We start from the raw sequence: 16983 nt of genomic DNA on the forward strand, positions 1-16983 counted from the left end.
TTGGAATTACAACTTATTAGTAATTTATTTATTTATTTCTTTTGGTACAGAGTTGGAGTTATCAAGCATATGTATATATAATATGGGTTATTTTGTCTTAAGAGATTTGTCTAGTGATTCTAAGCGGCTATTTCCTTCTTTATGGCAACTCATGATTTTGGGGAATTCATTGTTCAATACTTCAATTCATTCAGGGATTTCCTCTCCAACTCTTCTGACTCTGCTCACACCTCATGCTTCGGTGCTCTCCTCATTCATCTGGTATTTGTTAATTTATTTTCTTCTCATTCGTGCTTTGCTCCATTAATGATCTGTTGATTGTTTTCTTCCCCTTTTTCTATTTTTTGTTTCAATTCATGCCCTGTGATCTTTTAATGCTCGATCTGTTATCTGTTATATGTTTGTGATCAGACTGTCAATGCTATTGTATATTATAACCCCTAGATAGAAGCAGCCATTTCAGGGAGCTACTTTGCTTTTCCTTTCTGATTAGTCTTCCGCTTCAGAGTATTTTGATTTACCTTATATTTTACTGCATCACGCTCAGCCTTTTCTCAAATCATGAAAGCATTATACTTGTCATTTATACACGCTAAAACACTTTTATAACTGAAATTGTTTCTACTTATTGAGAATTTATTGCTCTTAAGATTTTACAGTGGAAGTATGTGTTCGTAAATGCAAATATCTAGTTGGGTTCACATCATTCAAGGAATAATGTAACACTAATTGTTACATAAATATACAGTTATCTTCCATAAATATTAGAAATTGTTACATCATTCAAGGAATAATGTTCTTGCTTGCTGTACGGAAGTACTGACTCATCCGCTACCCCATTGTTGAAGAATGCTGGCTGCTGTGGTTGGGGAAGTTGTATTGTATCATTTGATAGAAAAGAGACAATATCTAACATGGTAGGTCTATCTGTTGCTTGGTATTGTACACACAATAGGCCGATATGAATACATCTCAAAACTTCATTCTGAGTACTTAATTCATTTAATGCTGGGTCTACTAGCTCGAGAGCTCTACCTTCATTCCAGAGCTGCCATGCCTACAAGAGTCCCACCATCCACACAAAAAAAATAAAATAAAATTCTTAATCATGGACACTGATAAGTATAAATTTTAGGAACTAGTCATTTGTGAAACATACATATCCTATGAGGTTGAGTTGGCGATCCAAATGATAACGACAACGATTCTTCTTGCCACTAAGAATCTCTAAAAGCAGCACACCAAAGCTAAATACATCTGTCTTGATAGACACAACACCACATATTGCATACTCTGGAGCCATGTAACCACTGCAAATATAGCAACATGAAAGGATGTTTGATAAAGATGTATAGAAGACAAGAATTTGAAAATGCATGATCATTTATAAACTTACTATGTACCAATAACTCTATTTGTTTTTTCTTCTGATACTCTTGGACCAAATATTCGAGCCAAGCCAAAGTCAGATATTTTAGGATTCATCTCTTCATCAAGTAATATATTGCCTGCTTTCAGGTCCCGATGTATCACCTTTAGTCTTGAATACTTGTGAAGATAAAGAAGTCCTTGAGCTATGCCTCCAATGATGTTCAAGCGTTTTTCCCAGTCTAGCAAATTCTTTCTAGTTGAATCTGTTTTGAAGTAAGGATGCTGATTAATATGCTATATGCTAACATTTCCAGATTCTTAATTTTGTTAAGATAAAAGACAGCCTACCAAAGAGGTAGAAGTCTAAGCTCTTGTTAGACAGGTACTCATATACTAATATTCTTTCATCTCTCTGGATGCAGAACCCTAAAAGCTTTACGAGATTATTGTGCTGGAGTTTGGCCATGAGTTTAGCTTCATTCTTAAACTCTGTCAGCCCTTGTCCTGAACTTTTAGAAAGTCGCTTTATTGCGACCTCTTGCCGATCACGTAATGTTCCCTGAAATGTCATTATATCAATTCCTATCGAGATGGTTTTCAATTTAAGTATGCAGATATTACCTTATAAACAGGACCAAAACCACCCTCTCCTAGCTTATTAGCAGCTGAGAAATTGTTTGCGGCAGCAGTTATGCTTTCAAAAGTGAATATTTCGACCTCATTGCTTGTCTTATCCTTTTTCTTACTTTTTCGGACTTTTCCGTACACCATCGAAAGCATTGCATTACCTCCAATCTCATGTAATAGCTTCTTCTGCATCACTTTTCTATCCGCTAGTTGTGTGACATGAAAATATAAGATTTAAAGAGGCCTTAAAGGCTTAAACTGATAAACCGTATTTAAAATTTTCTATGCGGTAGTTACCATTTTCTTTGTATTTTCTCCACAAGGCTCGGCCTAAATAGAAGATCACAGTTAATGCAAGCACTGCTCCCACCCCAATGATAAGCCATTTCCACCAGTACCACCTGTTTTCTGCAACTCAGAGGAAGATAATTTCAACTTGGAAAAATATTGCTTAAACAATTTTAGATGGAGAGTTATAGGGTTTATTACTTATGTATTGTTAATTTATATCCTAGCCATGTACCTGAAAATACTTCGAAAGAAACGAGATATTACCAACAGATTTGGAGCCAATTATTAACCTGTATATGTTATTAATTGTGATTGCTTCTTATTGTTGCTCAAGTATATTCAGTCTGAACCCTTTTTATTTTTCTTACTCGCGTAGGGAAATGAAACTGTTGAAGGAAAAGCAACCTTTTGGGAATCTGGATACACCTTTGTGTTTAATATGGTAGATTGGCTGTGATTTTTCCCCAGAAGCTCCAATGAATTTCATTCCTTCGCCCCATATCTGGCATCCAGTATTGTTAATGTGATTTGTTGGGGCATACGCTACACAGGAACAGTTGTTCCTACATATGATCTGACAGCAGTGTGTACCAATGCTCTCATCATAAACTTCAATACCAGCTGTGGACATGTAACCTAAACGTTCCTCGAAGCCATTGTCACGGCTCCTGCATCTGGTAAGGCTTTGCTCTGTGCACAGAGAACTTATTTGAATGTAGGTACTGTAGCCACTGTTTCTATCAGAGAACCTTGACCACAACATCACACCCCCATAATTTGGTGACGCCTTTACTGCAGGTAGTATCGTGGATATTAATGCATCTGCTGGAACATAACCACTTGTAGCTGATGCTGAATCTGCTGGTAATCCCAGAAATATTTTTTCCCCCTTTAATGATTTTGTCCATTGTTTCCAAGTATACACAAAGTCATTGAAATTTCCTTGGGTATAATCGCATGCAGGATTGTTGTAGAATTGTACCCAAACATAGTCAAAAAGGCCAGTAGTAAGGGCCGTACCCAACTGTGCATCAGGAAATAAGCACTGTGGTGCTGCAGATAAGTACACAGTTTGATTGTGTGACTTAAGGTAACGTGCAAGGTCATCCACGTATGGTGTATGTTTCATTATGTCAAAATCAATGCCGTCTAATATAGCATCCCCAAGTGGGCGTGAAGACGAGCTGCCACCCAAGAAGTTGTCCCACAAGTAATCTGAGACATTTTTAGCATCATCAGAGGAAGTTAGTGAATAGTTCGCAATTTCTCCTCCAATGGAGAGCATGACCTTGATCCGTTGCTTTTGACAATTCCTAATGTCTGTCCCAATTTCAGTGCACCCATTAGTAGAGGTGTTACAATGACCTGACAGGTTGATTTGAGGGGTTTGGCCATTCCCGAAGGTGCAAAGGAAGGCTATAATGACATAGTTGTATTTTCCTGTTGCACATGCTTCAGTAAGGCTTCCCTCAAAGTAGTCTTGACCCCAGTAAATGGCAATATCGTCCGCTTCAGAGTGCTCAAGTTGGAGTAGGAGGATGAGGAATAGCAATAGGAGAATTCTGGGCATCTTGCTCAGTTTCTGTTATGACCCCAACATCACCTGCTACCCATTTTGTTGTCCTTAACCTTGTGGTTGCAAATCCATTCACGTCTCTGCTTCCTTTCGTCTCTTTTTCCACGCTCTCTCACCAACTCCTAATTTCCTTTCCACCTTGATACAGTGATCACTGATCACTGACCAATGATCACCATGCATGCACACGCATCCACTAACTTGTGCAGGGTTGTCACTGCTGCAAGATACAGAGGCTTTGCAATATAGTTGACCGTGTGGATTCAAACCAATGAAATCAAACTCGTCCGAGTATGATGTGGAATTACAACTGAAACATTTTTCATTTTCGTTTGAAACGTAGGTGAAATAGATGTTATATCCGCCTGACGTTTTGTTCAAATTGCCAAAACTTCCAAGTTTTGCTTGTTAAACAAAAAGTGGGGTGTTTTGGGGGACAAGCCATAGCCAACCTATGTTGTAATGTTTTCCTAGGTACAATCTTCCAATTTTTGGGATTCAATTAATTACGATGATTTTGATGAACCTAAACTAAGAACGAAGTATACTACAGTTTGATGAAAATTATGATGTTTTTGTTATGAACACATGGGAAATTAGCTACACGTGTGATGGATACATTGAAAAACAATAAGAAAGAGTGAGAAGAAGATGAGGAGAAAGGACAAAATAAATAAGGAGAAATTCTCATAATTACTTCGAACTGATTTTTTTTTAAAAAAAAATTATTAAATGATATACAATATGGGAAAAATGTTTGTCCTTTTAAATGACACAACTGATGTCATTTCACTCTCACAAAGAGGTGGGATCCACATCTTTATATTTTTTTGTCCACTCTCTCTCCTCCTTTATCTATCTCTTTCTCTTACTTAACATGACACAGCTTTATCTTTTAAAATGATACACATTTTTCCCATACAATATTTATTCTATCGGCTTTTATAGTTATGCATTCCATGCGTAGCGTAGTACTATGAAAAAAAATACGAGAATTTCTCTAGGATATGTTTGTTAGAAATAGTCAACCGTGAATAATGATGAAGTTCCACATCAATTAGAAATCTTCCAAGTGAGTATCATATAAGTGCAAAAGAGACTCGTACAACTTGAGTCTTAAGGGTTTAGGTTGAGATGGGATGTCGGTTCAGTTAGTGTGGTTTGTCATTTGACTCGTTGGTGGATATATTCTTTGCAAAGGATTTGGTCCATAAATAGCTCATATTCACATCAAAACTCATAATGTATCACATGTTTACTGTAACACCCCGTTCTAGAACCGGTTTGTTAACATCGCATTATGATATTAAGCGCAGTTACAATCACATGGGTTCAATTAAAATCCGGTTAAATTTTTCATTTTAAAACATGCCGAATTTATAATGCCCAATTGCGGGATCGTAACCATATTACATTGCGGAATAAAATGAATTAAGCTTAACATCATACTCTTATATCCTTAGACCAAATGTTATTAAATTTCTTCTTCTAATCATTAGCTACGCGTGGCTTCGAACCGCGCCTCGTTTGGAGCGCTGTAGCCCAAGTTATGACAATTTGAAGCAACACAAGAGGGTGTTGAACACAGGCCCCGTGCGCTTCAGCGCGCTACCCGGCGCTCAAGCGCGCGTTATCGGGCGCTAAAGCCTCCATCTGGGTGCTTAAGCGCACGGAGGCAGAGAGCATCAGGACTTTCAGTGTAAATGGGCGCTTAAGCGCGCACCAGGGCGCTCAAGCGCGATATCCTGGGCGCTTAAGCCCCCATTTGGGACATTTTAGCGCGCAGAGACAGAAGCATCTCCTCCTTCAGTGGCTAAGGGCGCTCAAGCGCACAACCCTGGGTGCTTAAGCCCCACTCTGGGCGCTAAAGCCCGCGGAGACAGTAAGCATCCCATCTTTCTGCAGCGAAGGGCGCTTAAGCGCAAACCAGGGCGCTCAAGCGTGCAATCCTGGGCGCTTAAGCCCCCACTTTGGGCACTCCAGCGCGAGGAGACAGAGAGCATTGGCTCTCACAGGGGCAGCAGGGCGCTCGAGCGCGCTCCTGGGCGCTTGAGCGCGCTGCCAGGGAATTCTCCCTCTCTCATTTCTCAAGTCCAAAACTAGGGGAAAAGGGCATCCCCATGACAAGCCTCAATGGATTAAACCTCTCCTCATGGATTATACTAAAATTTGGGCAGCATAACCTTTGCTTTCTCAACATTTTCCAATTTAGCACTAGGTATATAATCAAGCTTTCCAGCTCAACAATCCAATACATAAGGAGCATACATATATTGAACTTAAAGTAATCATCAATTACAAATCATGTTCATTACCATTCATGGAACTTAGATTACAAAACACTATGATCACTCCCTTGGCTCCCATCAACAAAGAGATAACCAAAGGCATGAGCATAGGCTAAGTCCATTCCAAATAAACAAAACATACATCAATCAATTTTCTATTAATTACAATCCTTTACATGTGAGCTACAAAACAACATGTATAATATCAAAATACAGGATCCTCATGCATCACTACTAGTCCAAGTATGGCCACTTGCCACTGGTGGCTCCTGCAGCATCCTTACCTGAAAGGGGGTCCCCACAACACGGGGTGAGATATACGAATATATCCAGTAAACTAGGGGTCCTTGGAGCATCTCTCCACCCCACAGTTCCATATCAGTGTAATAGCAATAACAATAATAATGCAGTAAATACATATCTATGCAAAGTGAAATAACATCTCCAAGAGAAATTCCTCGAGCTCTCAAGCTGTCCTAAGGAAACTCAGATGCAAATAGTCCTACTGGCCAGCTAACTACCAAGTATGATTTACGCATCGTCATGCAACATACCAACATAGGGAAACACCATCCTATGCCACACCAAATGCATACACATACGTATAACAAAGCATTACACTATTTCATTGCATTTATATACACTATAATTACCACTACCCTTTCAGGGCTTGGTGGAACAATCAAGGGAATTACACCGAAGGTCCGAAGGCTTACCTCAAGCTTCTGTCAACCTATGTTCACCACCAACAGGTTCCACAACTAGTCAACTTTAATTCCAACTATTATTTGCAATTTCACCTACATTAAGGTGCCACAGTATCAATCATGCCATCCAATGAATATTCATATATACTCATTAATACCACAACAACTCTACATCACAACTTAGCATGAGCTTACCTATTCCAAGGAGCTAATCAAGCTCCATAGCTTGCTCCAATGGTTGATCACTCACGGTTGGTCCAAATGTCTCAATCCTAGACATCACAAGGACACAATCATTAATCAACCAAGCCAAACCATGGAGCATAATTGCAAGAAAACTCACAACCAAGTATCATATTCTTGCAATATTCAAAGTATAGTCACATAACTATCTAAGCTCATTTTCACCGATTAATCATCATTCTTAGCATTTCTCATAACATACGCTAAGCTCCAATACGCCTAGAACATAGCCAATCTATTAACATTTCATAAAAACCCTAAAACACTATTCATTAAACCCTAGATCATGCAATTTCAATGGATTATGGGGTTCAATGGGTAGAATATTACCACCAATGGTCACACAACCAAGGATTGATGGCTCCTCAAGCTCCAATGGAGGTTGAAGCTCCCAAAACCCCAAACTCTCACAAAGGGGCGAACTTTGAGAGGAAAAATCTCACAACACAGCACTCCCCACTAAGAACCAAGCTTGGATTAATGATGAGGGCGAGATTCTAAGTGATTTAGGCTTTTGAATCTTCAAATTTGGTTGAGAATAGCTCCCTCCTCTCTCTCTTCTTCTCTCTCCCTTTCTCCTTCTCCTTCTTCTTCTTTCTTCTCCTTTCTGTCGACGGTTTTCTTGGGGGGTTTGGGTTTCTTTTGTGTTGTTTTATCACTTAACTGTAACACCCCGTTCTAGAACCGGTTTGTTAACATCGTATTATGATATTAAGCGCAGTTACAATCACATGGGTTCAATTAAAATCCGGTTAAATTTTTCATTTTAAAACATGCCGAATTTATAATGCCCAATTGCGTGATCGTAACCATATTACATTGCGGAATAAAATGAATTAAGCTTAACATCATACTCTTATATCCTTAGACCAAATGTTATTAAATGTCTTCTTTTAATCATTAGCTACGCGTGGCTTCGAACCGCGCCTCGTTTCGAGCGCTGTAGCCCAAGTTATGACAATTTGAAGCAACACAAGAGGGTGTTGAACACAGGCCCCGTGCGCTCATGTTGATGAACATGAAGCGGAAGAGAGGAGATTGACGGCTTTTCGGAAACATAAACCTCCTTCTTTTAAGGGGGGTTATGATCCAATGGCTGCAGCAAAATGGCTCCAGGTGATGGAGAAAATCTTCAGGGTGATGAGATGCCCTGACGCAATGAAGTTAATCTATTCCGTGGAAGAAGAAGCAGAGAATTGGTGGACTAATACCGTACAGCCCCTAGAAGCTAAAGGCCGGGAAATCACCTGGCGGTTGTTCGAGACATTGTTCTTGGATAACTATTTCCCTAGGGAGGCTAGGGAGCAGAAGCAGAATGAATTTAATGATTTGAAACAAGGGTTGATGTCAATTGACCAATACTTTGTTAAATTCAATGAGTTGGTGAAATACGCCAATTATGGGAGAGCTTTACCCACTCCGGCTGAAATGACCTCCAAGTTCCAATGGGGTCTGAACGAAAAGATGTCTCGGAAGATGTCAAACTGTGACATTCGAGAATTTAGTAGATTTGTAAATCAGTGCAGAAAGGTGGAAGAGGTATACATGGGGTCACAGATCAAGAAGCCTTCTGAGGCCCAGACACCTAGTTCCAATAGAGCAACGGGCTCAAGTTATTGGAAGAACAAGAAGATTAAAGGCAAGAAGCTAAATGTGAATAGTCCATTAGACTTGTTTAAAAAGCCCGGAACTCCAAAGACTTTTGTTGATAGGGGACCTCCTCCCAAGTGTAAAGGTTGTGGTAAGGAGCATAGAGGTCCGTGTTCTACAGGTGAAGTCATTTGCTATAAATGTGGAAGGTCCGGCCACTATTCCAGGCAGTGTCCTCAGAATGAAGCGAGGACTATGGCAGTTCAAGCTACTGTTGTTCCTGTCTCTGTTGTTCCACCTATGCTAGAGTCTCAGACGGTTGGTAGAGTATATACCATGGACCGTCAACAATCGGAGAAGGATCTGAATCTAGTGAAAGGTACAATTTATATTGATAATATGGATGTTGAAGTGTTGTTTGACTCAGGAGCTACACACTCCTATATGTCCGATTTTATGGTCGTTGGGCTAAATTTGCAAATGTACGACATTCGTCCTCCAATGAAAGTGGTTACTGCTACTGGAGAGGAGTGTTATACATCCGTGTTATGTAAAGATGTTGAGTTCAAGTATGAAGGCCGAGATTATGTGCTGGATTTTATTTGTTTACCTATGATCAGCCTTCAAGTTATCTTGGGAATGGACTGGTTGTCAAAGAACTGTTCTATGATAGACTGCTGTGGTAAAAGGATTGTGCTTGCTGCTGATGATTCTGCTACTAGTTCTTCCCCATATCTATCTGTGTTGCAGGTTAGAAAGGCTTTGAGGGCCGGGGCATTGGGATATGTCTTTGTGGGGGTTTAGTAGGCGGAAGTCATGAGGAGATTGGCACTATTTCCGTGGTGAAGGAGTTTGTGGATGTGTTTCCAGATGAAATTCTGCAACTTCCACCTCATAGAGAGATTGACTTCACAATTCATCTATTGCCTGGTGTGAGGCCTATCTCTCTGGCTCCGTATCGGATGTCACCACCGGAATTAGCCGAGTTAAAGAAGCATATTGAGGAGCTTTCGGCTAAGCAGTTTATCAGGCCAAGTGTGTCCCTGTGGGGAGCACCAGTTATATTTGTTAAGAAGAAGAACGGTAGCATGAGATTGTGCACTGATTACCGTCAGTTGAATAAGGTTACCATTAAGAACAATTATCCTCTCCCTCGCATAGATGATTTGCTTGATCAGTTGAGGGGTGCTTGTGCTTTCTCAAAGATTGATTTGAGGTCGGGTTATCATCAAATCCGAATTAGGCAGGAAGATATTCCGAAGACTGCCTTTCGATCTAGATATGGACATTATGAGTATCAAGTAATTCCATTTGGACTCACTAATGCTCCGGCGGTGTTTATGGATTATATGCATTGCATATTTAAGTCGTTTCTGGATCAATTCGTGATTGTGTTTATTGATGATATCCTGATATATTCCAAGAGTAAGGAAGAGCATGAGGGTCACTTGAGAACTGTGTTGGAAATTCTCAGAGAGAAACAGTTGTATGCAAAGCCTTCTAAATGTGAATTTTGGCTTTCTCAAGTGCAATTTCTGGGTCATGTTATTTCTGCTGATGGAGTGGCGGTTGATCCTAGCAAGATAGAGGCAGTTGTTGATTGGGAGAGACCCAAGACGGTAACGGAAATAAGAAGTTTTCTAGGTTTGGCTGGCTATTACCGGAGATTTATTAAAGAATATTCGGCCATGGTTTTTCCATTGACCCGTTTGACCCGGAAGGATACTCCATTTGTTTGGACGTAGGAATGCGAAGAATGTTTCCAGAGCCTTGAGGAGAAATTGACGACTGCTCCGGTGTTAGTACTTCCCGATCCGGAAGGTGAATTTGAGTTATACAGCGATGCTTTTAAAAAGGGATTGGGTTGTGTGCTGATGCAGGATAGGCGAGTGGTAGCGTATGCATCAAGGCAATTGAAACCGCATGAAGAAAATTATCCGACCCATGACCTTGAGCTTGCTGCAATTGTTTTTGGATTGAAACAGTGGAGGCCTTTCTTGTATGGAATGAAGTTTGCCATATTCAGTGATCACAAGAGCTTGAAGTACTTGTTTGATCAAAAGGAATTGAATATGAGACAACGACGGTGGACCGATTTCCTAAAAGACTATGATTTTGAATTGAAATATCATCCTGGCAAGGCTAATGTTGTAGCTGATGCACTGAGCCGGAAATCTGTGAGCTTAGCAAGCATGATAATTAGAGATTATGATGTGATCGAGAAGTTCAGAGATATGCAATTATCTAAAATCTTTCCATGTAGAATTTGTGGCATCGAAATTACAAGCATTGAAAATGAACTGATGACCAGAATTAAAGAAGCTCGACTGCAGAATGAAAGTGCTAAACGACTGAAAGGTCAAAGTGGTGTATCCTGCAATGATGAGGATATATTATTATATCAGGGTCGTGTTGTTGTACCTAGGCAGTTGGTGGAGGAAGTAATGACAGAGGCCCATAAGGGTCATTTCACAGTTCATCCGGGAGCTACAAAGATGTATCAGGACCTAAAGATTAATTTCTGGTGGCCTGGTATGAAGAAAGACATTGCCGAATTTGTCTCTAAGTGTCTCATTTGTCAGAAAGTCAAGATTGAGCATCAAAAGCCTTCTGGTATGTTGCAACCTCTAGATGTTCTTGAATGGAAATGGGAGAGTATCTCCATGGATTTCGTAGTGGGATTGCCGCGAACACAGGCTAGTTATGATTCTATATGGGTGATTGTGGATAAGTTGACAAAATTCGCACACTTTTTTCCAGTTCGGGTAGATTTCTCTGCTGAGAGATTGGCTAGGCTCTATGTGAAGGAGATTGTGAGGCTTCATGGGGTGCCTGAGAGCATTGTTAGTGATCGGGACCCGAAGTTCACTTCTCGCTTCTGGGGAGCATTGCAGGAGGCTCTTGGCACTCAGTTGAGACTGAGCACTGCTTATCACCCACAGACGGATGGTCAGATTGAGAGGACCATTCAGACGGTGGAGGATATGCTGAGGGCTTGCACCCTGGAGCAGGGTACTGCATGGGATCGATATCTACCGCTGGTTGAGTTTTCATATAATAATAGTTTTCATGCTAGTCTGGGTATGGCTCCCTACGAGGCCTTGTATGGTCGCAGGTGTAGGACACCTACTTGTTGGTCAGAGGTTGGAGACACATAGCGGTTTGGATTGGATTTTGTTCAGGAGACTACTGAGCAGATCAAAATGATTAGGGATCGTCTGAAAAAGGCTCAGGACCGTCAGAAAAGTTATTGTGATCTCAAGCACCGGCCTCTAGAGTTTGAGGAGGGAGATCATGTATTCCTAAAGCTGTCACCGGTTACGGGTGTTGGACGAGCCCTGGGAGTGAGGAAGCTTAGTCCGAGATTTATTGGACCCTACCATATTCTTCGTAGGGTAGGACCGGTTGCCTACCAGCTTGCCTTACCTCCGCAATTAGCAAATTTGCACGATGTATTCCATGTTTCTCAGCTGAGGAAATATGTAGCTGATCCTTCTCATGTGGTTCAACCTGATAATGTTGAGATCCGGGAGAATTTGAAGACTCCTGTTGGGCCACTGAAGATACTCGAAAGAGATTAGAAGAGGCTGAGAAATAAATTCATTCTTATGGTGAAGGTCCAGTGGGAAGGAAGGACGCCTGAAGAGTCCACTTAGGAGCGGGAAGATGAGCTTCTCCGGCAGTATCCTGAGTTTAAGGACAGGTATGTTCTTGATTTTGCGGACAAAATCGCTAAAAGGTGGGGTGACTATAATAGCCCTAACCCAATTAATTAGCAAATTACATGTAATTAAATAATTAAGCATGTTTTAGTGAGTAAAATTAAGTATAAGGCTTAATTAAATGAATTTGAGTCCTTTGGAGTTAAAAAGTGTGCTCAGTGAAAATTAAGGGGTATAAATGGGTGTAGGCAAAAGTACCCAAAATATAAAAATAAAATTGTAAATATTTCTAGAATAATATTCCAGACTTTTGGGTAAAGTTTGGTAATTAATGGAGTCGAATAGATAGACGAACTAATACCCACATGTTACCACTTAACATGTGTTAAGTGATAAAACAACACAAAAGAAACCCAAAACCCCCAAGAAAACCGTCGACAGAAAGGAGAAGAAAGAAGAAGAAGGAGAAGGAGAAAGGGAGAGAGAAGAAGAAAGAGAGGAGGGAGCTATTCTCAACCAAATTTGAAGATTCAAAAGCCTAAATCACTTAGAATCTCGCCTTCATCATTAATCCAAGCTTGGTTCTTAGTGGGGAGTGTTGTGTTGTGAGATTTTTCCTCTCAAAGTTCGCCCCTTTGTGAGAGTTTGGGGTTTTGGGAGCTTCAACCTCCATTGGAGCTTGAGGAGCCATCAATCCTTGGTTGTGTGACCATTGGTGGTAAGATTCTACCCCTTGAACCCCATAATCCATTGAAATTGCATGATCTAGGGTTTAATGAATAGTGTTTTAGGGTTTTTATGAAATGTTAATAGATTGGCTATGTTCTAGGCGTATTGGAGCTTATCGTATGTTATGAGAAATGCTAAGAATGATGATTAATCGGTGAAAATGAGCTTAGATAGTTATGTGACTATACTTTGAATATTGCAAGAATATGATACTTGGTTGTTAGTTTTCTTGCAATTATGCTCCATGGTTTGGCTTGGTTGATTGATGATTGTGTCCTTGTGATGTCTAGGATTGAGACATTTGGACCAACCGTGAGTGATCAACCATTGGAGCAAGCTATGGAGCTTGATTAGCTCCTTGGAATAGGTAAGCTCATGCTAAGTTGTGATGTAGAGTTGTTGTGGTATTAATGAGTATATATGAATATTCATTGGATGGCATGATTGATACTGTGGCACCTTAATGTAGGTGAAATTGCTAATAATAGTTGGAATTAAAGTTGACTAGTTGTGGAACCTGTTGGTGGTGAACATAGGTTGACAGAAGCTTGAGGTAAGCCTTCGGACCTTGGGTGTAATTCTCTTGATTGTTCCACCAAGCCCTAAAAGGGTAGTGGTAATTATAGTGTATATAAATGCAATGAAATAGTGTAATGCTTTGTTATACGTATGTGTATGCATTTGGTGTGGCATAGGATAGTGTTTCCTTATGTTGGTATGTTGCATGACGATGCGTAAATCATACTTGGTAGTTTAGCTAGCCAGTAGGATTATTTGCATCTGAGTTTCCTTAGGACAGCTTGAGAGCTCGAGGAATTTCTCCTGGAGATGTTATTGCACTTTGTATAGATATGTATTTACTGCATTATTATTGTTATTGCTATTACACTGATATGGAACTGTGGGGTGGAGAGATGCTCCAAGGACCCCTGGTTTACTGGATATATTCGTATATCTCACCCCGTGTTATGGAGACCCCCTTTCAGGTAAGGATGTTGCAGGAGCTACCAGTGGCAAGTGGCCATACTTGGACTAGTAGTGATGCATGAGGATCCTGTCTTTTGATATTATATATGTCATTTTGTAGTTCACATGTATAGGTTTGTAATTAATAGACAATTAATAGATGTATGTTCTGTTTATTTGGAATGGACTTAGCCTATGCTCATGCCTTTAGTTATCCCTTTGTTGATGGGAGCCAAGGGAGTGATCATAGTGTTTTGTAAGCTAAGTTCCATGAATGGTAATGAACATGATTTGTAATTAATGATTACTTTAAGTTCAATATATGTATGCTCATTAAGTATTGGATTATTGAACTGGAAACTAAATTAGGTACCTAGTGCTGAATTGGGAAATATTGAGAAAACAAAGACATCATGTCCGGTTGACCAATTTTCATACCCAATGTGATGGAATTGGACTTTGATGTCTCTATAGAAGTTGTAGACATTTCTCTTAGCTTTCCATAGAGACCAAAATGGTGTAATTTGAGTGAGTATAGCTCAAGTTATGAGTGGAAAACCATAGGTAGGTTAAATGACCATGTTTTGGGTCACCCAGCCCTGTGGATGGCGCCTGGGGCGCCAGATTCACGCTTGGGGCGCCAAATTACAGAACCAGACAGTAGCATCCACGCTGAGGGCGCCACTCCCACGCTGGGGGGGCCAACTTTCTGGTTGCCCACGCTCTGGGCGTGGATCCCACGCTACGGGCGCGGGGTCCTGAAGATTTTGCACTCATTTTCTTAGAAAATGCCTAACTTTGGCTACGGTGCTCCGATTTGAGCGCGGTTTGAACCCACGCGTAGCTAATGAAAAATCCAATAATATGGGAAGCATAAAAGCAGTGTAGAATTAAATGGATAATTAAAGAGATGAAGACCTTCAACGACGTATTTTCTAATATACAGGGAATATAATATTAAGTTTAGTCCCGTTATTCCGCAAAGAAAATATGGTTATGATCACACCCTTGGTTATTTTAAATTCGGCACATTTTAAAAAGAAAAATTTATCCGGAATTTAATTGAACCATGTGATTGTAGCTGCGCTTAATGTCGTACGCAATGATAACAATCCGGTTCTAGAACGGGGTGAAAATGTTAGATTTCGACACGTTTTGATATTAAATAATATTTTTAATTTATGTAGTGTGTATTATATTTAATATTCAATAATTTAACAAAAAAAATAATCTAAACTTATAATATTCATAAATTTTGCAAAGAAACATAAGATATTCCAAATATTTATATTAAACTCAATAAAATGGTAATTGTAATCTAACGAATCTAATAGTTGGAACTAAAAACTCAACGCAACGCAACATTTGAACATTTTTTTGAATTTCTATAACGCGTTATAATAGCCCTAACCTAATTAATTAGCAAATTACATGTAATTAAATAATTAAGCATGTTTTAGTGAGTAAAATTAAGTATAAGGCTTAATTAAATGAATCTGAGTCACTTTGGAGTTAAAAAGTGTACTCAGTGAAAATTAAGGAGTATAAATGGATACTGGCGAAAGTGCCCAAAATATAAAAATAAAGATATAAATATTCCTAGAATGATATTCAAGACTTTTGGGTAAAGTTTGGTAATTAATGGAGTTGAATAGATAGATGAACCAATACCCACATAAGCCACTTAACTAAGTAAGTGACTTAGAAAGCAAATAGAAGACTCATTTCCCCCCAATCCCCCGTCGAGAAACAGAAGCAAAAGAAGGAGAAAGAAGAAGAAGGAGAAAGGAGGGAGGAAGAGAGAGAGAGAGAGAGAACAAATCTTAACCGATTGGAGTGATTCAAAAGCCTAAATCGCTTAGAATCTCGCCCTCATCATCAATCTAAGCTTGGTTCTTAGTAGGGAGCATTGTGGAGAGAGATATTGCCTCTCAAAAATTCGGCCCTTTGTGAGATTTTGGGGTTTTGGGAATTTCTACCTCCTTGGGAGCTTGAGGAACGCTCCTTGCTTGGTTGGGCAACCATTGGTGGTAAGATTCTACCCCTTGAACCTCATAATTCCTTGAAATTGCGTAAGTTAGGGTTTATGAATAGTAAATTGGGATTTTGATGAAATGTAGTTGAATTAGCTATGTTCTAGGAAGAATGAGACTTAGTACATGTTATGAAAAATGCTATGAATGACATTTAATCGGTGAAAATGAGCTTAGATAGTTAAATGAGTATATTTGAAAAATTGCAAGAATATGGCACTTGGTTATGAGTTTTCTTGCATTGGTGATAGATGGTTGGTTGTTGATTATGCCTTGGTGTTGTCTAGGATTGAGGCAATTGGACCAACATTGAGTGACCAACCGTTGGAGCAAGCAATGGAGCTTGATTAGCTCTTTGGGATAGGTAAGTCCACGCCAATTGTGGTGTGGTATTGTTGTATTGATGATGAATATATGTAGATATTCATTGAATTGCATGATTGATGCTATGACACCTGGATGTAGGTGTGTGCTATGTAAACCATAGCTTGAAACCAAAGTTGATTGATTGTGGAACCGGTTGGTGGGAACAAAGGTTGACTAAAGCTTGAGGTAAGCCTTCGGACCTTGGGTGTAATTCCCTTGATTGTTCCACCAAGCCCTAAAAGGGCAGTGGTTGTTGATAATGTATATAAATGCAATGAAATAGTGTAATGCTTTGTTATACGTATATGTATGCATTTGGTGTGGCATAGGATGGTGTTTCCCATGTTGGTATGTTGCATGACGATGCGTAAATCATACTTGGTAGTTAGCAGGCCAGTAGGACTATTTGCATCTGAGTTTCCTTAGGACAGCTTGAGAGCTCGAGGGATTTCTCCTGGAGATGTTATTGCACTTTGCATAGATATGTATTTACTGCATTATTATTGTTATTGCTATTACACTGATATGGAACTG

General features: G+C 39.8%; 3 protein-coding genes across 3 annotated transcripts; 1 reads left to right on the forward strand and 2 right to left on the reverse strand.

The window, feature by feature from the left end:
- Positions 1-748: 748 nt before the first annotated feature.
- On the reverse strand, positions 749-2384 carry LOC133285376 (cysteine-rich receptor-like protein kinase 10). Its single transcript, XM_061482584.1, has 6 exons — positions 2345-2384; positions 1993-2204; positions 1720-1930; positions 1397-1634; positions 1160-1310; positions 749-1057 (listed from the first exon to the last, which is right to left on the reverse strand). Exons 1-6 carry the CDS (start codon positions 2382-2384, stop codon positions 749-751), a joined length of 1161 nt encoding a protein of 386 aa, XP_061338568.1.
- A 269-nt stretch (positions 2385-2653) lies between these two features.
- On the reverse strand, positions 2654-4191 carry LOC133285377 (acidic endochitinase-like). Its single transcript, XM_061482585.1, has 2 exons — positions 4174-4191; positions 2654-3871 (listed from the first exon to the last, which is right to left on the reverse strand). The coding sequence occupies exons 1-2, from the start codon at positions 4189-4191 to the stop codon at positions 2654-2656; spliced, it is 1236 nt and encodes a 411-aa protein (XP_061338569.1).
- A 4004-nt stretch (positions 4192-8195) lies between these two features.
- On the forward strand, positions 8196-16434 carry LOC133285378 (uncharacterized). Its single transcript, XM_061482587.1, has 3 exons — positions 8196-8302; positions 8396-8902; positions 16335-16434. The coding sequence occupies exons 1-3, from the start codon at positions 8196-8198 to the stop codon at positions 16432-16434; spliced, it is 714 nt and encodes a 237-aa protein (XP_061338571.1).
- The last annotated feature ends 549 nt before the right edge of the window (positions 16435-16983 follow it).

This window comes from Gastrolobium bilobum, unplaced genomic scaffold (assembly GCF_033153095.1).
Source record: "Gastrolobium bilobum isolate Gb01-03AN ecotype WA unplaced genomic scaffold, APGP_CSIRO_Gbil_v1 utg1211, whole genome shotgun sequence".
NCBI lineage: Eukaryota > Viridiplantae > Streptophyta > Magnoliopsida > Fabales > Fabaceae > Gastrolobium > Gastrolobium bilobum.